General features: G+C 44.6%; 1 protein-coding gene across 3 annotated transcripts in view; it reads left to right on the forward strand.

Moving 5' to 3' along the window:
- The window catches only part of Eif2b3 (eukaryotic translation initiation factor 2B subunit gamma), an 83,888-nt gene extending 59,616 nt beyond the window's left edge, over positions 1-24,272 (forward strand). For all 3 annotated transcript variants that reach the window (XM_059254816.1, XM_059254817.1, XM_059254818.1), the window contains 6 exons: positions 1,042-1,169; positions 2,631-2,821; positions 4,455-4,532; positions 6,773-6,921; positions 19,622-19,725; positions 24,115-24,272. In XM_059254816.1, the coding sequence (XP_059110799.1) occupies positions 1,042-1,169; positions 2,631-2,821; positions 4,455-4,532; positions 6,773-6,921; positions 19,622-19,725; positions 24,115-24,167 (703 nt within the window). In that variant the 3' untranslated portion in view covers positions 24,168-24,272. The remainder of the gene's footprint in view (positions 1-1,041; positions 1,170-2,630; positions 2,822-4,454; positions 4,533-6,772; positions 6,922-19,621; positions 19,726-24,114) is intronic.
- Positions 24,273-26,694: the final 2,422 nt, after the last annotated feature.

The raw sequence follows: 26,694 nt of genomic DNA on the forward strand, positions 1-26,694 counted from the left end.
TCATTTATAACCCCAGTTCCAGGGGAGCCAGCACCCTCTTCTGAACTCTACCTACACCAGGCACACATGTAATATGCATATTTGTGCAGGCAAAACACTCCTATACATGAAACCAAAAAAAAAAAATTTAAGGCCAGGCATGGTGGTGCAGGCCTTTAATCTCGGCACTCGAGAAGCAGAAGCAGGCAGATCTCTCTGACTTCCTGAACAGCCAGAGCTACATAAAGAGAGACCCTGTTGCAAGGAAGGAGGAAGCTAGAAAGGAAGGAAGGAAGGAAGGAAGGAAGGAAGGAAGGAAGGAAGGAAGGAAGGAAGGAAGGGAGGGAGGGCTGTGTTTGTTGGCAAGATTGCTCAGTGGTTAACAGCATTTGCTACTCCTGAGGACCAGGGCTCAGTTCTCAGCACCCACAATGCAGCTCACAAACACCGGTGACTTCAGTTCCAAGGGATCCAATGCCCTCTTTTGGCCTCTACAGACACGTGCAGGCAAAACACCCATATACATAAAATAAATTAAAATTTTAAAAAAATGTTTTAAGCTAGTTGCATTAATATGTCTGTCATCCTTTCTGAAGCTCACTGGGCACCAAACCTAGCTAAATCAGTGAACTCCAGGTAGCAGAGACTCTTCCTCAAAAAGTGAGGTGGAAAGTGACAGAGGAAGACTGACATCAACCCCTGGCCTCTGTGTACGTGCACGTATGCACCCACAGACACATGTGCGCACACATACGTCATACATGCCCACAAAGAGAGTAGTCTGCTTTCTCATAAATGGTTACCAAGGAGGAATCAGAGCACTGTGTTAGTTACTGCATGCATACATGTGTGAAGATGTACATACATATACTTACCATGTAGCTGGAACTTTGTGGAAGACTATTTTCTGACTTGGCCAAGAAGAGGGATTCTTATATTTTTCCCATTCCCATCCCAACCTTTAAAGAAAATTCAGATCTTTGGCTTTTCCTTGAGTACAAATAGTTTCTGACCCAGAAGGATCCAGGGAGGTTTCTCATATTGGCCACTCTTTTTTTCCAGGTCAATCACTTCTATCCGAAGTGAACTGATTCCATACCTAGTAAGAAAGCAGTTTTCCTCCGCTTCCTCGCAGCAGAGGCAGGAAGACAAAGAAGAGGAACTAAAGAAAAAGGAGCTGAAGTCTTTAGGTTGGTGATTGGTTTGGTGCGGTGATACGGGCAGGGGTGGAAGAACCTTGGGAGAGAATAGCATCCCAAGGTGCTCACTTAAGACAGCCAGGACTTGTCTAGTTTAAAGGACAAAATAGGCTAGCTGGCCTTACTCTGGATGCGCTTGATCAGTCAGTTCCAGTACTCTTCAGGGGTAGGCTGATCAAGCATCCAGACCCATTATTTGGTCTATAACCCGTTTGACTATGTTCCCTTAGACCATTGGTCTTCGGACTCTCCTTAGCACCTCTCAATTTCCTGGTTCTTCAGGTGTAGGCAGACCTACCACCTTCTGTCAGTGAGCGGAAGGTGATGAAGTATACAATTCCAACCAGAGGCCAACCAGACTGTTCTCTCTGTTACAGTGTCTGGGGATGAAATGTCTTGTTTGCCCTCAAATCCCTGTGTCCCTGCCCCAGTTCTAAACTCACACAGAGTGATGACAGTGTGGTCTAGTGGTTACAGTCACAGACTTAGCATCACCGCCCTGGTTCTGACATCTGTTAGCATCGGCTCTGTGACCTGAGGCTGATTACTCAGTCTTCTTACCACAAAATGAAAGGCCTTTAAGATTTGTCATGCTGGGCAGTGGTGGTACATGCTTTTGATCCCAGCACCCAGGAGGAAGAGGCAGGCGGATCTCTGTGAGTTCGAGGACAGCCAAGGCTACACAGAGAAACCCTGTCTCAGAAAAAAAAGAAAGAAAGAAAGGAAGGAAGGAAGGAAGGAAGGAAGGAAGGAAGGAAGGAAGGAAGGGAGAAAGGAAGAAAGAGAAAACTAGAATAGTTACTGTGACTCCAAATGCTGTAGTCACCTGCACACATGCTATGTGCTTTCATGTTTCATGATTTACAGAGGTCATCATTTTATTTTTCTTAGTAATGCTTGATTACTGTTTTTAGGCTTTTGCTTTGTTTGGGAATTTAATTTATTGTTGTTTTGAAATGGGGTCTCATTATGTAGCCTTGACTGCCCTGAACTCATACAGATGCACCTGCCTCTGGCTCCAGATTGCTGGGTTTAAAGATGGGCATCACAATGCCAGCCAACCTTGTTTACAGGACCTCTTCTTAAACATTAGTATAGTGCTTGTAATCTTTTATAATGTTTACAATATTTCAAGCGTATAAGAAGATCCATTGCCTTTTTTAGTTGACTTGGTCTTTTCAGTTGTGGTGAGATTCCTTAGGGTCCAAGCTTATTGATGAGTTTCAAGGGAAGAAAGAAGTATTAGGTATACCTTCTTCTAAAACTTGACTATGTCTCAGCCAGGAGGAAGAGGCAGGGGGATCTCTGTGAGTTCTAGGCCAGCCCGATCTACATAGCAAGTTTCAGGCTGTCAAGCACTACATATACCTGTCTAAAATCAAACATCTGACTCAATCTGTGTCCCCATGCCATCTTTCTCTTTTTTGTTTACTCTGGATGTTTGCTCTGAAGATATTTACAGTTTTATAAAAAATGACAACACTCTGACTTTGGCTCCTTATGATGCCTGCTGGAACGCCTTTCGAGGAGACAAGTGGGAAGATTTTTCTAGATCACAGGTGCGCTGCTATGTCCATATCATGAAAGAGGGACTCTGCTCTCGAGTGAACACACTGGGACTCTACATGGAAGCCAACAGGCAGGTGAGAAGATGGGCTCAAGGACTTCCTGCCCTAGAAACAGACCGAGCTTTTTGTCTTATGTCTTCATTAGGGACAAGGTAACATTCAATCTTCACTCCTGAAGCTTAGCAAGACTTGAAAAGACAGAGAAAAATCCGAAGACAGGAACTCAGTGGGTCAAGGAAGGGCTAAGATCTCCAGGAAGATTAGCTTCTGAGCTGTGGATGCAGCAGCTCTCCTGTTTGGTTCAGGATGGACATTGGTATAATAACTACTTCCTAAGTAAGCAGACAAGGCCAAGCATGATGGTATACTCCTATAACCCCAGCTCTCCACCGGTGAGACATGCAGTGGAGGCTAGCCTGAGCTATGTAGCAAGTTCCAGGCTAGCCATGGTGGCTGACACCTGTAATTCTAGCACTTGGGAGGCAGAAACAGGAGGATTTTGTGTTGAAAGCCTGCTTAGGTAGCATAGCAAGACCTGTGTCGGGAGAGAAAAAGAACAAAACAGATAAATACTGTGTAATCACATAGTTTAGTGTAATAAGACACAGCCAGGGCTACACAGAGAAACCCTGTCTCAAAAACAACAACAAAAAGATTAGCTACAGCCATTGTTGGTGGTAGGTATAACTGAGGTAGGAGGTAGGATAAGATGTAGAGTGATATTTAAAAATATTGTTGAAAACTGAAATTTATCTGGTTCTTCAATCTTCAAGACTCTTAGTAGGCAGGCTGGTAGTGTACAACTTTAATCCTAGCATTTGGGAGGCAGACATCTCTGAGTTGGAGGTCAGCATAATCTACATAGTGAGTTGCAGGACAGCTAAGGCTACATACAGAGACCCTGTCTCAAATAATAACAAACAAAAGACTCGTACTAGATGGTGGATGTAACCTCGGCTCCAGACCTTAAGCTGCCTTCAATGTAGATTGGTTATAAATCCAAGGGAACCCCAAACCAGAGCACTATAAGAAAACACAGTTTCCCACTCTTACTCAGGTCTGGAAACAGGTTTATAAATAGGCTGAGGCTAGAAAGGCATCCTCTGGTGTGTGGCTAGCCTGTGCAGCAGATGGGCACACAGGGCCTTGACTAGAGTGTTACAGGGGAAAACTCATGGCGGTGTAACCAGTGCTGACAAGACCTCCCAGCTAGCATGGCACCACATACAGTGGTTTGTACAACTGACCTGTGTTGTCTATGCTGGAGAGTCACAGATACATATACTCTGTTCCTTCCAAGGAGGTTAGTAGCCAAACTGCCTTGTGCCATCAACCTTCTTTTCATTTCTCATCCTTAGGCAAGATTAGTGTAAACTTCTTTTTCTCATTTCTTTGGAAGGATGTGACTCTTTCTTTGGGTCAGTCCTGATTGTAGAGTTTATCTAATATTGCTCCTCTTCTCCCATGGTACATGGTCACAGTAGTCCAGGAGGCAAGAAGAACCCAAAATTATTCTGAGCAGGATTCTTGGTATTCCATGTCCCATTTGACCTCCTTTCCCATGAAATGTTAGAAGAATATCTAGGCTTCTCTGTTTCCTTACCCGACACAACTGGCTGAGAGTCCTGTCCCTGACTGGGTATTGAGTTCTACCTAAAGTGTTTTTAGGTGTTTTCACATCTTTACAGACCAAACTTCTTTCCTCAAGGTACCCAAATTGTTGTCTGAGCTTTGTCCAGAGGAGTCAATGATCCACCCGTCGGCCCAGATTGCCAACAGACACCTGGTAAGTGCTGGGATAAGCAGGACACAGACGGGACCTTCTGAGCGGCACTGACACTTGTTGAGAATTTAGATTGGAACCCTTCAGCTCTAGACACCATTGCACAGGGAAGTCCCATCTCCACCTTGGTAAGTAGTAGAGTCTCACTCAAGAAAACTTCATCACGCTTAGTAGGCAGGGTGGTGGTGCTAGGCAGGCTAGCTCAGGAGGTCAAGCTATGTGCTGCTAAGGCTATGTGACAATCTGAGTTCAGTCCCTGGAACTCTCATGCTAGAAGGAGAGAAATGACTGACTCTTAATGATTTGTTCTCCGACTTCCATGCATGTCTTAGCATGCACCATGTGTATACACACACACACACACACACACACACACACACACACACAGATATAAAAGAAGAACACTTCCTAGCAGGTGTGGTGGTACATCTATAATCTCAGCATTGGAGCAGCTTAGGCGAGAAGATCACAAGTTCAAAGCCTCCTGAGTCATAGAACATGCAGTGCTAGCTAGTAAGACCCTGTCTCTGGCTGGCTTGGAACCTGCTATGTAGTGAAAAAGGGCTGGTGTTATAGTGAAGTGGTAGAGCCCTTGCTCAGCATATATGAATCTCTGGATCCAATCTCCAGTATTGCACAAATATGAAGAGTTCCTGAAGCCAGACGTAGTGGCACACACCTGCAACCTCTGCATTCAGGAGGCTGAAGCAAGAAGAACACGAGTTCTAAGCCAGCCTGAAGTAAATAGCAAGTTGGATATAAGTGTAGGGTTTCATAGTAAGAATTTGTCTCCAAAAGCAATAAAAAGGATAAAGAGAGCCAGGTGGTAGTGGAGAAAGTGGATAAAGCCAGGTGGCCTTTAATCCCAGCACTCAGGAGGCAGAGGCAGGCAGATCTCTGAGTTCGAGGCCAGCCTGGTCTATAGAGTGAGTTCTGGGACAACCAGGGCTACACCGAGAAACTGTCTTGGAAAAAAAAAAAAAAAAAGAGGGATAGGGGAGCTAGACATAGGTACCACATGCCTTAATCCTAGCCTGGTCTACATAGCATGTTCCAAGCCAGCAAGGGCTACATAGTGAAATCTTTCCTCACCCCCACTCCCCAAAAAAAGGGAGGAAGAGAAGAAAGAGACTTCCTGGGGCCCAGTATGGCATTAAATACCTATAATCCAAGCAGTGGAAGTCTGAGACAGGAGGATTGCAAGTTCCAAGCCAGCCTGGGCTACATCATAAGACCTGTCTCAGAATAAAAGGAGGACAAAGACTTCCAGGTCAAGTGCTGACCCTATAAACAAGAGTCCAGATGATGTTAGGCTTAGAACAGTAGCTTTCAGTCTGTTCCTCTTTTTAATTTCCAATTTGAGCACTTTATTCAAAAGAGGGAATCTATCATGATAGTGTACATGTATAAACTTGTTTTTATTTATTTATTTTCGTTTTTATTTTTGTTTTTTTGAGCCAAGGTCTCACTATGTAGATCAAGCTGGCCTCAAACTCACAGAGATCCACCTGTCTCTACCTCCCAAGTGCTGGGAGTACACCACTGTGTCACTGTGCCTGGATTAATTTGTAATTCAATACTGGGGAGACAGTAGAGACAGGGGATAAGAAATTGGAGGCTTCTTGGGGGGGGGGCGCACTCCTTTAATGCCAGCACTTGGGAGGCAGAGACAGGCGAATCTGTGAGTTCAAGGCCAGCCTGGTCTACAGAATGAGTTCCAGGACATGCTCTAAAGCTACGCAGAGAAACCCTGTCTTAAAAAAAAAAAAAAAAACAAGGGCTGGAGAGATAACTCAGAGGTTAGGAGCATTGGCTGCTCTTCCAGAGAATCTAGGTTCAATTCCCAGCACCCACATTGCAGCTCACAGCTGTTTGTAACTCCAGTTCCAGGAGATCTGACACTCTCACACCGACATAGGGGTAAGCAAAACACCAATGCACATAAATAAAAACAAAAAGAAGTCAGAGGCCAGCCTGAGCTGAGTATACAAATATGTGAGTGCACACATATGTCTGATTTGTTGGTTTTGTTTTGTTTTTCTTGGAAGAAGAGGGCCCATGCTTCAGTGTTAGTTGGAGCTGGTGTTGGAAAAGCTGTTTGACCTTTGGGTCTTGAGAAATACTGCTAATCATCCCCCTGAGTTGTTTCTATGGAAAAATCCCATTAGATATCAGCTCAAAAAGATGAAGGGTGATTTGTAGTTGGTTGAGATGAATGGACAAGGTTTCTATTTGCCTTGCAGGTTGGAGTTGACAGCCTCATCGGGACAGATACACAAGTTGGAAATAAGTCCTCTATTAAGCGCTCAGTCATTGGCTCATCCTGTGTCATACAAGATAGAGTGACTGTTACCAATTGCCTTCTCATGAACTCTGTCATCGTGGAAGAAGGGTATGTCTCCCTCTGCGCCTGCATGAGGCAAGGCTTCTGGTACCCCTGGGAGCTTTGGTGGACTCACCCAACCCAGTGAAGGGCTCACATTGGGGACAGGAAGGAAGAAGCTTAGCACCTTTGAAGTCTGGTTTTGCTTCCATGACGTGAACTCTTAAAACATCACTAGCACCCTCCCTCACGTAGAGCAGTGTGCGCCTGTGAGAAGCTGCTTCTCTTCTTCGGGGTCCTGTTTTATGAAGATGACCACAGTAGTGAGCCCTTTGCAGGGCTACAGTGACATTGTCCCAGTGCCTAAGTGTCACTTTCCCCTACCTTAATACCCCAAAGCTTCCTGGAGGCAGCGGCATAAGAGGAGTGGACATAAAAGCCATACTGTGTTCTGAGGGCAAGCCTCTCTACAAACTGTGCCTTTAACCCAGGCTAGCCTAGAACTTGCTGTGTAGCCCAGTCTGGTCTTCTCCTCCTAAGCATCCCGCTTCAGCCCCTGCCCCTGAATGCTGTGATGGTAGGCATGCAGTACCATCCCCAGCTGAGAAATAATCTGTACTCTTAGACATGACCACCCTTTTGACATTGTGACACAACATTGTCATCTACAAAGTTCACACTCAAAAACTACACCACTGGGGCTTGGGAGATGGCTCAGTAACTGTGCAAGTGTGAGGACCTGAGTCTGATTCCTCAACACCTACATAAAAGCCAGCTATGGCCACACGTGCCTTTAACACCAGCATTGGGAAGGGAAGACAGATGGATCCTGGGAACACTATAGCCAGCCTGCCTAGCTGAAACAGCACTTCGAGTTCAGTGAAAGACCTAGTATAAAGGGAATAAGGCTGAGCATGAAAGGACAGAACTGTCCCCATAATCTTTAACATTTCCACTGTGTTTAAAGTCCAAAGCTGGGGTCCGAAGGGATGACCCTGTGGTTAAGAGCACTTATTGCCCTTCCAGAGGACCCAAGTTTGGTTCTCAGCATCCACATCTAGCAGTTCACAACTGCCCATAACTCCAACTTCAGAGGATCTAATGCCCTTCTCTGATCTCTGCAGGCACCCACATACATGTGTGCATGCTTACACAGACATCCATATGTATAAAAAATAAAAACCTGAAAGTCCAAAATCTAGGACTAGGGATATAGATGATTGAGTGCTTGTCTAGCATATATGCACAAGGCCCCTGGGTTTAATCCTAGCACCACATAAATTGGGTGTGAAGCAGAAGGATCAGGAATTCAAAGTCATCTTCAGCTATGTAGGGACTCGGGGCCAGCCTGGAATGCATGAGATTCTGCCTCAAAACAACAAAAGATAAACCTTTCGCTGAAACTATATTTAAAGCAAATGAAAGTGTGGTTCCTCACCAGTGTAGTAACATCTGGGCTGGCTCATCATAGTAGCAAATTCTCAGTATTCAAAAAGTGGAGACAGGAAGATCCATAGTTAGAAACCAGCCTGACTACACTGTGTCCAAAGAGTGAGATGGGGGGCGGGGAGCACAGCGATCCACTGGGCTGAACATGTGGGGTGGGGAGCTTGTTGAGTGTTTGTTTATCTTGAGTTGGGGCCAGCTGGCCTCGAATCCTAGGTTTAACTTTCCTTCGGTTGCCCAAATAGTCCTGTACCGCCACACCTAACTCTTAACAAAACCCTGGAGAAAACAGTTACTTTGACAGTTCAGACAGAGTGACTGATGGGTTTAGGAATGAACCTTAGTAAAGTGCTTGTCCTCAGAGCAGGAGGACATAAGTCTGATCCCCAGAGCCTAATGGCAGTTAAGAGCACTAGTTACTCTTCCAGAGGGCCCAGTTTGATCCTAGCATCCACATGACAGTAAGGCAGGCCGATCTCTGTGAGTTTGAGGCCAGCCTGGTCTGCAAAGCAAGTTCCAGGCCAGCCAAGTTTACAAAAAGTCTGTCTCAAAAAAAAAAAAAAAAAAAGAATTGGAACAAGATGTTGCATGCCTGTAATCTCAGCACTTTGAAGGCTGAGGCAGGAGAATCATTAAGTTCAGAACTAGTCTAAGCTAAAAGGGAGATCATGTCTCAAAAAAAAAAAAAAATTAGGATTGGACCACACAGGACTAATGACCAGGAAGGCCATTCTGCAAATTAGCATCTGATGATAAGATCAGATCTCTTTCGTCCCATACGAACTTTTCCCCATTATTTTGGGGTCACTTAGTTTTAATTACCTATGATAAACTAGAAAAGGGTAATTAAAATTCAGACACGAGTTTTGATTACCCTTCTGTTATTATGTCTGGACTGAACGTCAGAGTGGTGCATGAGTTTATTTAGAAGGAACGTTCTCATACTCACGATGCACTTGTTTCTGCCAGCAGCTATGGGCTGCAAAGGTCTGGTGGACAGTGGCTTGGCTGCCTGCCCAAGGTCCTCAGGGATTGAGACATGCTAATAGGACCACCTTGGGGAAGGTGTAGGCAAGACTGTTCTGAGAAAATTCCTGCTTATTTCTCTCGTTTTCTGCCACTTTCTATGACAGCCGGTAGTCAGGAATCAAGTCTGGTGAGGGGCTGGGCAGATGGCACAGAGGGTAAAAGCTTGCTGTGCAAGCTTGAGGACCTGAGTTTAGATCCTCAGAACCCTGGGAATACGACATGATAGCCCATGTTTGTCTGTAACCCCAGTGCTCCTTCAGCAAGATTCAAAGCAGAGACAAAAATCCTCAGAGACTCATAAGCCAGCTAGCCTGGCATCGCAAAGAACCACAGGAGACCCTGTCTTAAAGAAGATAGATGGCAAGGCCTGACATCCATGCTGTCCACTGACCTCTACACAAACGTGTCCACACTCATACACACAAATAAATTGAAGGGGAAAAAGGTAGAGGGGACTGTATAAATGGGGCACACACACACACACACACACACACACACACACACACACACCAAACAAACAAACAAACAAACAAAGTCTAGTCAAAACTTAATTGTCAGGGCCAGAGAGATGGCTCAGTGGTTAAGGACACTGGCTCTAGAGGTCCTGAGTTCAATTCCCAGCAGTCGTACGGTGGCTCCCAATCATCTGTATAGGATCTGATGTCCTCTTTGGCACACAGGTGTACATGTAGATAGAGCCCTCATATATAAAATAACAAATCTCTAAAAAAAAACAAAAAACAAGCCTTAATTGTCAGGGCTTTAGTTTGTTGTCTGTCCCTTTAGTCTCCCTCAACTACATCTGTATTGCCTCTTTTTTTTTTTTTTTTTTTTTGGTTTTTCGAGACAGGGTTTCTCTGTGCAGCTTTGCGCCTTTTCCTGGAACTCACTTGGTAGCCCAGGCTGGCCTCGAACTCACAGAGATCCACCTGGCTCTGCCTCCCGAGTGCTGGGATTAAAGGCGTGCGCCACCACCGCCCGGCCTGTATTGCCTCTTAATATGAGGTGGATGACATCAAAACAGTCTCTAATCCCATCTTCAGTATAAGCAAGCTGGAAGTCAGGGTTTTACTGGGTTTTCTATGCTGTGTATGGTTAGCCAAGTTTAGCCCTCAAAGCCAAACAAGCTGTTCCTGTTTCTCATTCTAATTATTCCCTTGAACATAGCCTTCACGATACACTCAGCTGACTGACCCACACACTGGATCCTTGTTTTTCTATCCTTGACCCCCATTCCACCTGCTTTTTTTGTGGTGATAGGGATTGAAACCCAGGGCCTTACACATGCTAGGCCAAGGGTTCTGCCACACAGCAGTATCCTTTCTTGTTTGTTTTGGAGCCTAGTCTGATACAGCCCAGGCTGAACTTGAACTTAATGTATAGCAGAAGATGACTTTGAACTCCTAATCATTCCACTTCTACCTCCCAAATTCTAGCATTACGAATATGTACCATCATGCCTTACTTCTGCTTCCCAAATTCTGGCATTACGAGAGTATGTACCGTCACGCCCCAGTTCTTATTGTTTTGTTTTGGGTTATTTGTTTTGGTTTGGGGTGTGTGTGTGTGTTTACACTTGAATATCGGTATCCACCGAATTATATTCCCTGAAGCTGGAGTTACAGACTGTTGTGAGCCTCCTGGTGTGGTTCTGGGAATCAAACTGCAGTTCTCTAAAAGAGCAACATATGTACTTAGTTGCTGAGCCATCTCTAAACTGGTTTTTTTTTTTTTTTTTTTTTTTTTGTTTAATGCTGTCCATAGCAAAAGTCCAGTAGAATGTCTGATCCCCTGGGGCTGGAGTTACAGGTGGTTTTGAACCATCCAGTTTTGATGTTAGAAACCTAACTCAAGTCCTCTGCAATAGTATGAGTTCTTAACCTCTGAGTCATCTCTCTAGCCCCTTATCTTCTCTTTTTACTTTTATTTAATTTTTTTTTTCAAGACAGTGTTTCTCTGTGTACCTCTGGCTGTCCTAGAACTTGCCCTGTAGACCAGGCTGGCCTCAAATAGGAGATCCATCCACCTTTGCCTCCCGAGTGCTGGGATCAAAGGTGTGTGCTGCCACTGAACTTTACTTTTTATTTTACTTTTTATTTATTTGTTTATTTATTTTTTTGAGACAGGGTTTCTCTGTGTAGCTTTGCGCCTTTTCCTGGAACTCACTCTGTAGCCCAGGCTGGCCTCAAACTCACAAAGATCCACCTGTCTCTGCCTCCTGAGCGCTGGATTAAAGGCGTGTGCCACCACCGCCCAGCTACTTTTTATTTTAAAATAGAGTCTGGCTAAGTTGCCCGAGCTGCCTTGACTAGCTCTGTAGCCCAGGGAGGCCTTAAATTTGATCTTTTAAAGAATTCTTCCTGCTTGAGCCTCCCAAGTAGCTGAGATTATAGGCCTGTACTATCAGGCCCAGCTTCCAGTCCCCCTATTCAGGACATTCCTAACTCTTTATATTACATTGTTGGTTTGGTTATAGACAAGGTCTCCCTATATAGCCCAAGCTGACCTACAACTAATTCTGTAGCTAAAGATGAATTCCTGACCCTTTTGCCTTCACCTCCCAAGTGCTGGGATTACAGTCATAAAATGCCATGCTCAGTTGAAATGAACCTTGTTAAAATTAAGTACATGATGCACAACCTGCCTGTTTCTAGAATACCTCGGAAGCCTATGCTAATTTGACAAACAGCCCCTCTTGGCTCTTTCAAAACCACAGCAGTGCTGGGCATGAAGCTCAGTGGTGCAATACTTCCCCAGTGTATGCAAGAGCCTGTGTTCAGTCTCTAGCATCAGAAGTGAAATAAGACCAGAAAGCCACCTTTCAAAAAGGAAGAAGGTGGAACACACCTTTAATCCTAGCACTTGGGAGACTGAGTTTGAGAACAGCCTGGTCTACAGAGTGAGTTCCAAGACAGTATATAATGAAATGCTGTCTCAAGAAAAGAACCCTAAATAGGCAAGAAAAAAAAAATGTTTAAGGCCTATCTGAGATCCATGAATTTCTGTCTCCAAAAGAAGGAAAAGAAAATGCTTGCTTTTTTTTTTTCTTTTTGTATGAGATTACAGGTATGTACCACCATACCTGATTTATGTGATGCCAGGGATCAAATCCAAAACATTGTGCCAACTAACATCCCCTGCCACATATCCAGGTTCCATGTCAGGTGGCTCACAATCACCTGTAACTCCAGCTGCAGGGAATATGACACCCTCTTTTGGCCTCTTTAGCTTACCTTCTCACTTGTGGGGCACACACACACACACACACACACACACACACACACACACAAATAAAAATAAGATGCATCTTTTAAAAAGCTGGTCACGGCAGTACACACCTAAAATTCTAGTCTGGGAAGATGGAGACAGGAAGGATCCCTAGGGCTTGCTGACTGGTTGGTTAGTTTAGCAAAGTTGGTAAGCTCCAGGTTCAAATAGAGATCCTGTCTCAAAAAATAAGATAAGGGCTGGTAAGATGGCTCAGCCTGTAGAAGTGCTTGCTGCCAAGCCTGGCAACCTGAGTTTGATCCCTAGAAATGGCATGGTAAAAGCAGACCTACCTCTGACCTACACACCCACCATGGTACACACTAAATAGATAAATGTTAAATAATAAGGTAGGGAGTAACTGAAGACGCCTGAAGTCAACCACTGGTCTCCAAAAGTGCACAAAAGAGTGCTCACCTGTACACTCTTTCACACACACACACATACACACACACACACAGATGTATAAACATTGTGTATGCACACATGTACACACAAGAGTGTGTTTGTATGTGTATTCTTTTCCTCCCTAGAACTAAAGGAAGTCTTGTGTATGTGTGTGTTGGTACTGTGAATTGAATTCAGAACTCTGAATTCTCAAGTTAGGCAAGCATTCTACTACTTTACTATTCTCTGGTCCTAGCCAGGCATGGTGGCACACACCAGTAAGCCCAGCGCTTGGGACCTCAAGACAAGGTTACCCTTGACTACATAGCAAATTTGAGGCCAACCTGTGCTACATGAGTCCTGGGTCTCCAAACACATACACATGCACACACACATACCCTAGATCCCAGCACTGACCAGGAAAGGATGGAGAATTTAGAGGTACCTTTGTGTCACCAGTCAGGGCTTCTTCCTTATGTGGTATGACACGATATGGTACAGAGTGGTGTACCTGGCCAAAGAAGCATAATCCTTTCCCAGGGCCTGCCTTTTTGTTTAAAATGTGAGCCCACCAAGAATAATTAAGGACCAAGTCTCCATTAATCTTAGCCATCATTGAGTGGCTTCTCAGAGAGCATTGAAGAGAATTAATACAGCACAGTCCCTAGTGCAAGCTGAGGCTAATATTAGGAGGCAGAAACTGGTTCTGGTGCTGGGCCCAGTTCTTTTCTTTCACCTTTTAGGTGCTCAGGCAGGAAAAATACAGTCTTGCTGAGAATTGGCAACTTAAGAAAGGTGGACATAGTCCTCCTACCTCTCCATCTCTCTATCATGAGCAAAGAAATACATACACTCCTAGTAAAATCCCTGATCTTTGGGCCGAAGGTGTAGTTCAGTAGTAGAGATGAGGTGGAACATTCACGGGCTGATTGTGGTAGTTCATGTCTATAATCCCAGCATTCTGGAGGCAGAGGAAGAGGACTGCCTCAAGTGTAAAGCCAGCCTGGGCTACACGGTGAGTTCAAGGCCAGCCTGAACTACAGTATGAGACCCTGTCTCAAAAAATAAGAAACTGCCAGGTAAGGTGGTACACACCTTAAGTCCCAGCACTTAGGAGGCAGAAGCAGGTGGATCTCTATGAGTTTGAGGCCAGAAAAAAAAAAAAAAAAGAAAAGAAAAAGGAAAAAAATTATTAGACATATTAATACACCATACATAAAATATATAATGGGTACTAGGATGGAGCCCCTGGTGCATACTCTGCACTGGGTCACATCCCAGCCCTTGGTGGTTTGAGGTTTTGATTTTTTTGGTGGGTTTTTGTTTTAGTTTTTAGTTTTGTTTTGAAATAGGGTTTTACTGTGTAGTCCTAGCTGGCCTTGAACTTGCAGAGATCTGTCTACCTCTGTCTCCCCAGTACTGGGATAAAAGGCAGTTTGTGGTATCTGCAGTGAAAGTCAAGAACAGTTGAGACAAACGGTCAGAAAAAAAGCTTCCTACCCTTTGTTCATAGAGCCTGCAGCTTCCCATTGGTCAGCCTCCTTTTTCCAGTCATAGTACAGGCTCTACACCTAAAACCAATGGATCTCACAAGTTACACATAGACTAGATAAGACTGTCGATAAAGCAGGCTCCTGAAGACCCTGCTTAGAACTGCTAAAGAAAAGGAAAAGCAGGCTGTGGAGCATTGTGGAAATCTGACCTCAGTCATTCCAGCCACTTCCTTCCGGTGATGCTTCCCACCCACATCCAGATTCCAGTATAGCCAGTCAGTAGTCTTTAATTATGGCCTTGTCAACGAAAGAAACGGCTCTCACTCAAAGGAATAAAGCTGTGGTTTATTTTAGAGCCAAATATGAGAGGCCATGGCCCTGGAACATAGATTTCGGTCTCCCCAAGTAAACATATTCCAATGAGGCTGCAATTCTGAACTTCCTATAGTAACAGAACAAAGAAAGGCATGAATCAGAACACATTTCCAATGTGTCAGTGGCTACACTGGGTAGATGGGTTACAGCAAGACCAGGAAAACTCTGCACTGGCTTTAGATGCTGCCTTAGCCCTTTGCTGGAAACTCAGGTTTGTTAAGTTAATGCATTCCAAAGGTTTTTATCTGTTAGTCACAGGATGTTAGGTTCAACACAGTGGTGGGCAAGAACTAAAGATAGCCCAAAATAACTTGTAATTAGGCTCCAGACCTGCAACATTCCAACCTCTCCACATCACTGAGGTTCTAATCAGTCAACCCCACAGCTATGTCCAGGAATCCTCATCCGCAGCTTCTTGTGTTCCACTGACTGTTTCTTGTCTCCCCACCACTTGCCTAGCTCCAGAGCATGCTTTTAGGATCTTAACCACTGATAGGAAACATACATTGCTACTACCTTCAGACCTTTGCTTTGGCTAAGTGGAGACTTGTTTTGTCTCTGGAACCCGTGTATATAAGGCATTCTGCACTTTCCTTATTACCTACCCCCTGTAGGGAATTTCCCAAAGGATATGGAGCTACAGTAACTGCTGACTATAATGCTTTGCAATTTGGACAAGTTGCAAAGTTCTGGATTGTACCTTGTAGAACACCCACTGAATGTATCCTGAGACTGCCAAAAAGCAAACTAATACTTGTCCCATTCATACCACCCACAGAGATGCTCAGCCTAGAACAGGCTTTAGCCTTCCCTAGGAAGGGAGATAGCATAGATAGCCTGTTTCCTGTGTGACTCTGGGCTGCCATCTGAGCAGTAAAGCTCTGCATGCTGAGAGAACACCTTGTGCTCTGGGTGCCCATTTATGCTCAGCTGATTGTCTGTAGACGGTTCTGGATTTTGGTTCCAGGTCAAACTTCTAACACCTTCCATGAATGAGCTGCATCGCTAGACTTCTGAGCTATACCAAGGACTGGCTGTTGTGTAGCAGAATCCTGCCCAACATCCTGCCTATGGCATCAGCACTTCTTCATGGGTGTGGGCCCTTCTCATTGAAAGTTCAACATCATATGAATAGTGCTGTTTAAATCATGTTGATACCTCCAGGCAATGGTGGCACACACCTTTAATCCCAGCACTCCGGAAACAGAGGCCAGATGATCTCTGTAAGTTTGAGGCCAACCTGGTCTACAAAGCAAGTTCCAGAACAGCCAAGGCTGTTACAAAGAGAAACCCTGTCTCATAAAAAAAGAAAAGAATATGGGTTCTAGTATCAGGCAGAACTGGATTTGAATATGTTGTTTAGCAGTTACATGGTTTAGAATAAATGGTTTAAATTCCCTAAATCTGTTATTTCATCTATAAAATTTGGATGCTATTTTTATATCAGATAAAAATGGTATTCAGAGAATCACCTAGAAATGTTTTCTCTAATTAAATACATAAGGTTCTCATCCTGGACCTACTTAAAAAAAAAAACTGATGGAGGCTAAGACAAAAGATGTTCTTGTTTTTTGTGTTGCCCATAATTTTGTTTTGTTTTGTTTTTGTTTTTCAAGACAGAATTTTTTCTCTGTGTAACACCCTTGGCTGTCCTGGAACTTGCTGTGTAGACCAGGCTGACCTCAAACTCACAGAAATCCTCCTGTCTCTGCCTCTGGAGTGCTGGGATTAAAGGTGTGTGCCACCACTATCCAGCAAAATATTTTTTGTATTATTGTGTGTGCTGTGTGAGTAGTGGGGATGGGGTTGGGGCGGAGGCGTATGTATCATGACGGACAGAAGTCAGAGGACAGCTTTCTGGAGCCAGCTCTCGCCTTTCACCTTTCAGTGGGTTCCGGGCATTGAACCCCCGTCCTCAGGTTTGCACAGCAAGGGCCTTTACTCCCTGAACCATCTTGCTGGCCCTGCCCAGGGTAGAGTTGTGAAGACTCATTGCTATAATATATGGTGTGTTTAGTGTAGTACCTGGCATATTTCTGCAATGAGTGTTGGCGATAGTTTTCAAAAGGACCTTTTCCTGCCAGGTGTGGTGGGCACACCTTTAATACCAGCACTTAGTGGATCTCTGAGTTTGGGCCCACCTGGTCTACATAGTGAGTTCCAGGACAGCCAGGGCTGTGTCGAGAGACCCTGTCTCAGATTTTTTAAAAAAATTTAAAGACCTTTTCCAGCTGGTGAGATGTCTCAGCAGGTAAAAAAAAAACTCTTGCTGTGCAAGCCTGAGGGGCTGAGTTCAATCCCTGGACCCACAGTGAAAAACAAGAAACAGCTCTCAAAACTTGCCATGGCACTATACATACACACATACACATGATAATAACAATTTCTTGAAGACTGTTCTCGCCCTCACAGTCTTCAGGAGACAGAGAGGTAGTTCTAAATTCAGTCAAACAGCAAGAGCTGCTGCTGCTTTTGACAGTGTGTTTAGGGCCTTCAGCAGCCTTCTAGTGGAGTGGAGTAAAGGGCAACATTTGAACAAAGCAGTCTTTCTGAAATAGAGCTTTTTGTTTGTTTGATTTGGGGGGAGGGTGGCAGTACTAAGGACTGAGCCCAGGGACTTCCATATGCTAAGCAAGTGCTCTATAAGTAATACTGCCCAAACTACCCCCCTTTTCTTTATTTTGATACAGAGTCTCACTAAGTTGTACAGACAGTGCTTGATCTCACTCTATACTGAAGAAGACCCTGAACTTGTAGTCTTCCTGGTTTAGCCTCCTGAGTAGCTGGGATAACAGGCCCAAGCCACTGTCCTTGGCTTGAGATAAGCTGGTTTTTAAAATATCCATTTTTGTGCTAGGGATGTATTTCAGTGGCAGAGTGCTTGTCTACCATGTATGAGGCCCTGGGTTCAATTCCCAACACTGCCAACACACACGTGTGCGTACACACACACACCTATATGAGAGACAGAGAGACAGAGACAGATAGAGAGACAGACCAAGACAGCTCAGTAGGTAAGAGTTTCTGTCGTCAAGCCTGGTGACCTGCGTTTGGTCCCTAGGACCTGCATGGCAGGAAAAAAAAAAAAAAACTGACTCAGCCTTTAATCCCAGCACTCGAGAGCCAGAGCCAGGCGGATCTCTGTGAGTTCGAGGCCAGCCTGGTCTACAGAGCGAGATCTAGGACAGGCACCAAAACTACACAGAGAAACCCTGTCTCGAAAAAAGAAAAGGAAAAAAAAAAAAAAAACTGACTCCCTCAAGTTGTCCTCTTACCTCCATATAGCCCTTCCCAAACAAAATTTAAAAAATAATAGTGAAGCTGGGCAGTGGTGGTGCATACCTTTAATCCCAACACTTGGAAAAACAAAACAAAACAAAGAAAACAAATAATTAAAATGTATACACACACATCTTTCCCCTCCCATCTCTGAATGAATAATGCTTTGTTTAACTAGAGTCTGTGGTAAGAGCTGTAGGAGACGATTTTTTCCATAGTTGATCATCTCCTCCCACCCCCAGGGTTTCTCTGTGTAGCCTTGGTTGCCCTGGAACTCTCTCTGTGGACCAGACTGGCCTTGAACTCACAGAGAGCCTCCTGCCTCTGTCTCCCAAGTGCTGGCATTAAAGGTATATGCCACTATGCCCAACCAGAAAAATCCTTAATTTCTGGGCCCCAATGACATTTGTCATGTGATCCTAGATAAGAAGACTTCATGGGTGAGTCTACAGACCAGCCTTAGATTCCACCCCTCCACCAAGGAGAATTTGAGTGAAAATTATACCCCAAGATCCTGGGTACCTTGAGAATTAAAGTCAAGCTAGGAGCCTGGCATAATAGCACACCACTTTAATCCCAGCACTTGATAAGCAGAGGCAAGTAGATCTCTGTGAGTTAGAAGCCAGCCTGGTCTGCATAGTGAGTTCCAGGACAGCCAGAGCTGCATAGTGAGACCCTGTCTCAAAAGAAACTTTTCGTATGTGTATGTGTGTCAAGATAGGTATGACAGCATACGTCTATAATCCCAGTATTTGGGTGTCTGGGGCGGAAAAATCATTAGTTCCAGGCCAACCTGGAATGCATAGCAAGACCTTGTCTCAAAATAAAAAGAACTTGGGCCCCAAGGTGGCTAGTGATTAAAGGCACATTCCACAAAACCTAACCAAAGTTTGATACCCAGAACACACATTGCAGAAAGAGAGAACCAGCTCTCAAAAGCTAGCCTCTGACCTCTATACACACTGGGACACATGTGTGCCCCCCCCATTACATCTACCCACACACAAATAATAATAAATTTTAGAAAGTAAAAAGAACTTGATTGCTGGGGTGTTCACATATACCCATATTCCCAGCACTTAGTAGGTAGAGGCAGGAGGATCAAGAGTTCAATGTCACTCTTGGCTACATAGTGAGTTCAAGGCCAGCCTGGACTATGTGAGACACTGTCTTAAAAGGGGGTGCACATAGTTCAGTGGTAAAGGGTTTGTCCAACATGTACAAAGCCCTAGATTCAGTCCCCATTTTAAAAAAAGAAGAAAGAAGATGGGGAAAAGTCAAATAAGGACTTGGAAAAGGATAATTATGAATGTGGCCCACTCTGAAATTCTCTAATGCCATTCTGTGATCCAATAATAACTTGAGACATGTAGTCACCCATAGGACTGACCAGCAGTTCTCAGCCAAGGGAAGAGCCTGAGCTTCCGGGCAGCGGTTGGTGGTGAAGCCCTAGGTACTCTAATGTGACTACTGTGTTGGCTCCTGTGTTACAGAAGCAGCATCCAGGGCAGCGTCATCTGCAATAATGCGGTGATTGAGAAGGGCGCGGACATCAAGGACTGTTTGATTGGAAGTGGTCAGAGGATCGAAGCCAAAGGTAAACAACACCCCAAGTTAAGAGCCATGGAAGCCGTTTCTCACATTAGCACAGAGGATGCTTAGTGGGCAAGATGTAAGAAATAGGCTCATGTTTAAACTTCAGATGAAAACATAAACTTACAGTCATCTTTGGAGAGTAGCTGATATATTATCAAATTTTTAGAAATTTATTATGGAAAAGGAAGAACTGCCAAGAGCAGGAGGAACTCCGAGGGAGGAGACCTGACCCAGTTTGTAAGGAAGATGGTCTGCTAGAGTTCTGTCCTGGCAAAGGAGTAGCGGGGCGTAACCATTCTCAGCTGCTTAGAACTGTGGCTGTGAGCTGTGCTGTCAGCTCAGCTGTCTGTACAACCTGGAGAAAGACTGGTGGAGATCATAACATCTGGCCACTGTTACTGCCCTGTGCATGTCTAGGCACCTTGGTAGTGATTATAGTTCACAAGACTCACAGCTAACTGAGACTGTTGGTGACTTGTTCTCCTAGCAGCCTACACAGCAGCTTCTAGTACTGTGAAAGCTAGCCAGCAGGGAGCATGGTTCCTGGTCAGTAAGGACTTGATTTTTCCATGTCCTGTGACCAAAATTTGTGGTGTTTTCAGCCACAGGGTCTTACCATCAAGGTCTGGTGAGCAGCCAAGAGCAATAGCAAATAGCCTGTTTGAAAAAAATAATAATATAGATTTTCAAGTATCTGGAGATTGACACAGGCCTTCAATTCTATCACTCAGGCAGCAGGAGCAAGCAGATCTCTGTGAGTTTGAGGTCAGCCTGAGCCCAATAGTGAATGCTAAGCCACCCAGGGCTACATAGTGAAATCCTGTTTCTAAAGATAAAATAAAACAGAAGCTAGAGAAATGGCTCTACAATTTAACCCTTGCCTTTTTTTTTTCTCTCTCTCTCTTTGAGACAGGATTTCTCTAAGTAGCCCTGGCCATCCTGGAACTTGCTCTGTAGACCAGGCTAGCCTTGAACTCAGAAGTCCGCCTGCCTCTGCCCCTACCTGGAGTGCTAGAATTAAAGTCCTACACTACCACTGCCTAGTTCCAGGAGATCTGATGCCTCTTCTGAATTCTGTGGTTACGAGGCACACATGTAGTGAACATACATACATTCAGGCATACACTCATATATTGGTGAAATTATTAAGGCCACTCCACGTAGTTAAAAGGGAGGTTTATTTTGTGGGGTAACTTACAAGTGAAGGGATAGGTAACAGGGTCTGGGAAAGGTATAGCGCAGTCTAGCGGTGTTCTCTGGAGAACTCTACTCGGTCTACCTCCAGCGTCCAGGGTCCAGGAACCAAGAGAGCCCGCGCATCCAGATCTCGGGTCTTCAGAGTCCTCTCTCGGCCCCGCCTTGTAGGCGTGACAGTTACCAAAGCCTCAATGGGGGTTGGAACTCCCAGATGAAAGCTGGAATGGCTACCCACTACACTCATACCTCAGAAATTAATTTAATTTAATGAATAAAGTCTAGCCAAACGTGGTAGCACACACACTTGGGAAGCAACTCCAGGGAGTTAGGAATGCAGAGCCATTTTCCTCTACTAATGTATTCTAGATCAGCCTAAGCTTTGTAAGACACTGTCTCAAAATTAAACAATGAGGGGCTGGAGAGATGGCTCTGCCGTTAAGAACACTGGCTGCTTTTCCAGAGGTCCTGAGTTCAATTCCCAGCAACTACATGGTGGCTCACAACCATCTGTAATGAGATCTGGTGCCCTCTTCTGGCCTGCAGGCATACATGCAGGCAGAACACCGTGTATATATATAATAAATAAATAAATCTTAAAAAATAAAATAAAATAAAATAAAAAAATAAAACAATAAATAAATTCCTAACTATCATTATAGCACTCGAAACCTGTTACTTAGAGGGGCTAGAGATGGCTTAATGAATAAAGTACTCTGTGCAAGTATCAGAACCTGGGTTCAAATCCCCAGCACCCGTATAAAATCCTGCACTGGGGGCAGATGCTCACATTTGCTGGCTAGCCAATCTAGCTCAGAGGGCAGCTGCAGGATCAGTGAGAGATGGTCTTGAAATATAAGGTGGGAGAGCCGGGCATGGGGCTCACTCCTTAACCCCAGCCCTTGGGAGACAGGTGGCCTGAGAAGCATAGTGAGACCTTGTCTCTAAAATAAACAACAATGATAATAAACATAAATAAAATAAACACCAGCACTGGGCCCCACACAGACTGTGCATCTGGCTTTGAGCTGCTCCCCTGGCCCAGGGGCCCTTGTTACATCTGACTCTTCACTCCAGCTAAGCACTCTCAGGCTTCTGACAAAGATCCCGGCAGCCAGGTTTGAGCTCCTGCTCAAGCAGTAGGTAGGCCACAGTCAACAGTGAAAACCAGAGAAACTGACTACATGCTTCATCTGAGTTTCTTCTTACTGTCCATGACAAGATTTGAACCTCTTCTCTGTTGATCGTAGTGAAGAGTCACATAACCGTGAAAGTAGGCCTGGTAAAGTCAGGTCTTGACCTATGTTTGACATGCGTCAGGTCCTGGTTAGCAGGAGTCCTTCCTAATTTCAACAGGCAGTTTTTCTTTTTTTTTTTTTTTGGGTTTTTTTTTTTTTTTTTTTTTTTTGGGTTTTTTCGAGACAGGGTTTCTCTGTGTAGCTTTGCGCCTTTCCTGGAACTCACTTGGTAGCCCAGGCTGGCCTCGAACTCACAGAGATCCACCTGGCTCTGCCTCCCGAGTGCTGGGATTAAAGGCGTGCGCCACCACCGCCCGGCGTCAGTTTTTCATTTTTAACGTGGTAATCCTTTCTATCACCTTGGTTTTCCCTCAGTTATCATATTCCTGTATAGCCTGCCTTTTAGGATCTTTTTGTTTGTTTGTTTGTGTTCAGGTATGTGTGAGTAAAGGTGTGTGCCACAGCACATGTGGAGGTCAAAGGACAACTTTCAGGAGTTGGTTATCTCCTACTGCCATGTTTCTGAGGCAGGGTCTCTTTTGTTTCTACCATACTAGGTACTCTGGGCTAGCTGGCCTGCAAGCTTCCAATTGATTAGCGTGTTTCTCCCTCCCATCTTGCTGTGGGAGTGCTGAGATTACAGGCGAGAGCCACCACATCTGGCTTTTTACATGGGTTCCAGGGACCAAATTCAGGTCATCAGGCTTATGTGGGTCTTCAGCCTTGTCTAGCAAGTGCACTCTCTTGAGGTCTTGACCTGGTCCTGGCCCAGAGCTTCCCTGTCCTCCATCTCATCATCTAAAGACTGCATCATCTCACAGCATCACAGGAAAAGGAGTGAACCCCACAGGATAATATATTTTGAGAGAGATAATTCATATGTTGTTATAATTCATATTGTTTTGATTATGTTTTATTGTTAGTTGTTAGTCTCTGGGTCTGATTTGTAAATTTTATTATAGGTATATATTTATAGAAAAACAGGCTGGAGAGTTGGCAACAATGGTTAATAACACTGGCTATCCTTCCAGAGGACTACGATTTGGTTCCCAGCATCCACATGGTAGTTCACAACTCTCTGTAACTCCAGTCCAGGGGATCTGATGCCTCTACTGACCTCTGTGGGCACCATGCATGCATGTGGTATACATACATATATACATGCAAGCAGGCGAAACATCCATACTCATAAAATAAATAACAATTTTTAAAAGGTAGTATATGCCAGGCAGTGGTGGTGAGCACCTTTAATCCCAGCACTCAGGAAGCAGAGGTAGGTGGATCTCTGAGTTTGAGCCAGCCTGGTCTACAGAGTGAGTTCCAGGACAGCCAGGACTACACAGAGAAACTCTGTCTCAAAAACAACAACAACAACAACAGCATAGTGTATATAGGGTTGCTTGGGGAAATTCTAGTCCTCTTTCAATGGCGCTTTAACCACACCATGATCTTGCTCTGTAAGTTTCCTCGAAGCCAGGTATACAGAGTCAATTCCATCCTTATGTAAAAAGGTGCTCTCCCAGAGGCTGGAAAGATGGCTCAGCGATTAAGGGCACTGACTGCTTTCCCAAATGACCTGGGTTCAAATCCCAGCACCCACATGGTAGCTAACAACTGTCTGTAACTCCAAGATCTGACACTCTCACACAGATTTACATGCAGGCAAAACAATGCACATAAAATAAAAGTAAATTAATTTGAAAAAAATGGGTTGGGGATTTAGCTCAGTGGTAGAGCGCTTGCCTAGCAAGCACAAGGCCCTGGGTTCGGTCCTCAACTCTGGGGAAAAAAAAAATTTAAAAAAAAGAACAAGCTTTGAAAAAAAAAAAAGAAAGAACATGCTCTCCCATAGGCCCTTTGGAAAGGAACATTGTCCTTTCTGGAAGCAGCTGGATTTGAAATGATACCTTTTGCTGCCAGTTCAATGAAAACCTTTTCTCTCTTTTTGTTTTCTGTAGCTAAACGAATAAACGAGGTGATTGTGGGAAATGACCAGCTCATGGAGATCTGAGTCCTGAACAAGACTGACCTCCTCCTTTTGGCCCCAAAACTACAGATGTTGGCTGGCCCACCTGTTTGACTCTGTATTTATTTTTCTTTTCTTTTCTTTTTTTTTTTTTTTTTTTTTTTTTGGTTTTTCAAGACAGGGTTTCTTCATGAAGCTTTGGTGCCTGTCCTTCCTGGATCTCACTCTGTAGACTTTGGTGCCTGTCCTTCCTGGATCTCACTCTGTAGACCAGGCTGGCCTCAAACTCACAGAGATCCTCCGGGCTCTGCCTCCTGAGTGCTGGGATTAAAGGCGTGCACCACCACCGCCCGGCTTTGTATTTATTGTTCAATAAAGAAGACTTTCCAGGCTGTAGGTGTAGCTCAGTGGTAAAGTGCTTGCCTTGCATGCACAAGGTTCTAGGTTCAAGCCCTCCAGTGAAAACAAAACAGAAAGAAAGACTTCCAAAGGCAGGTTTGAAACAGTCCCAGGTTCCTGGCGTCCGGGTTCAGGTACAGTATAACAGTGTGTGTTTGTGGATTGCGTAGGAAGTCTACTGAGAGCGACGGTGAAGTAGACACGTTGGGCTAGGTTTGTGTGTCAGGGGTCACAGACAGGAAGCAGCTGTCCAGTGGCCCCTCTAAAGATTATTTCTGACTGGCCGACCAAGCCTGGTCTGTGAAGTATCTCTCTTCAGTCTGAGGCTGAGCATGGTAACACATATAACCTGTAACCCCAGCACTCAAGAGGTGGAGGCAGGAGATCAAGAGTTAAAAGCAATCCTCAGGTGACATTTGAGGCCAGAACTAAAATAAGGCTAGCAAGAAAGGTTAGCCAGTAAAGGCCTGTGGCTCCCAAGCCTGGTTAACCTGAAGTCAATCCCTGGAACCCACATAAAGGTGTACACACACATGTAAAATAATAATAATAAATAGTCTTTTGTTTCTTTCTTTTGTTTGTTTTTTGTTTTTTTCTGAGACAGGGTTTCTCTGGCTGTCCTGGAACTCACTTTGTAAGCAAGGCTGGCCTCGAACTCACAGACAGCCACCTGCCTCTGCCTCCCAAGTGCTGGGATTAAAGGCGTGTACCACCACTCGGCCCAATAAATAGTTTGTTTTTTTTTTTTTTTTTTTTAAGTATCTTCAATCTAAAAGCACCACCTAAAAGTCCTGAGTCTAATCAGGCTTTCTCGACACTACACCCAGCAGCTGGCAGTGCCACCCCTGAATAGTAGCCCAGGACTTACTATTTTCTGCTCTAGTAGCTACTGTACAGATATCTAGCACCTGCCACCACCCTGTCCCTCACCCAGCCTTTCACTCTGAGTCTCTACCCCTTTTTTCCAACTCAACTCTTAACCCTCAGAGCAGTGGTTCTCAACTTTCCTAACTCTGCGACCCTTTAACACAGTTCTTTATGTTGTGGAGACCCCCAAACATAAAATTATTTCATTGCTACTTCATAACTGTAACTTAGCTACTGTTATGAACTGTAATGTAAATATCTGATATGAGACGCCTGTGGAACGGTCATTCAAACCACCCCATCCCAAGTGTTCGAGACCCAGAGGTGGAGAACCGCTGCCTTAGAGGCTTTTAAAGCAAGCTGAAGTAAGCCCATGGCTAGTGAACAGCCTTTCCCCACAGTTTTCATGGAGGCAAAAGCTATAATCTAAAATGGTGTTCTGAGCCAAGCCTACTCCATTTCTACCACACCCTTGGTGATACCCACTTAGCCTGACAAGGAAGAGCCAATAACTAGTGTTACAGTTTGAAAGTCGTCCTGACTTTTCTCCAGCTGCGTCCTTTTTGTCTTAATTATCTAGGCACCCATGCTTCAGATAATTGGAGAATGAGGTTCCTCTGTTCCCAGCCCTCTGGAGCCCTATCCCTTCCAGTTTGCACTCCCGCTCCCGAACGTAAGAACACTCTGCTCTTGTCTCTCCCTGCACTGCTTTTACAACCTCCAGGTGTTAGTGGAAGATAAAAGTGACTCCTGGGGTAAGATTTCACCTCCTAGAATTATCAAAGTAAAAGTTTCTCTTGATGTCCTCACTGTGGGTGGCAGTAATTATAATAAAGGATAGTTTGAAATACTGGTTTCTACATTGCTTCAAAAATTTCCAGGCTCTCAAGTTCACTTGAGTAACCTGCCTGATCGTATGTTGGTCTCATTGAACTTGAAAGATGAGCATGCCTACTCTGGGGAAGCCCCACCTCCAACCAGTCTTGGGAGCTCTGACTCTCCATCCCTCCCAGTGCTGAAGATAGGGCTCCTGGAGGATTGCCTTCATCAGACAGAAGTCCGGTGGTCTAGCAGAAGTTGTTGAACACATGGGCGTGAAGGAGAGAGGAAGAACTATGATAGTATCCAAAATGGTTCCTATGGGACTAGAATTAAACTTGTGGGTTCTTTGCCAGGTATGGTGGCATAATCCCATAATCCCAGCACTCAGGAGGAGGAGGTAGGAAGATCATGGTTATCCTCAGCTATGGGGAGTTTGAGGCCAGCCTGGGCTGCGTGAAACTCTGTCCCAAAAAAATTTTTTTAA

This window comes from Peromyscus eremicus, chromosome 2 (assembly GCF_949786415.1).
Source record: "Peromyscus eremicus chromosome 2, PerEre_H2_v1, whole genome shotgun sequence".
In the NCBI taxonomy this organism is placed as follows: Eukaryota; Metazoa; Chordata; class Mammalia; order Rodentia; family Cricetidae; genus Peromyscus; species Peromyscus eremicus.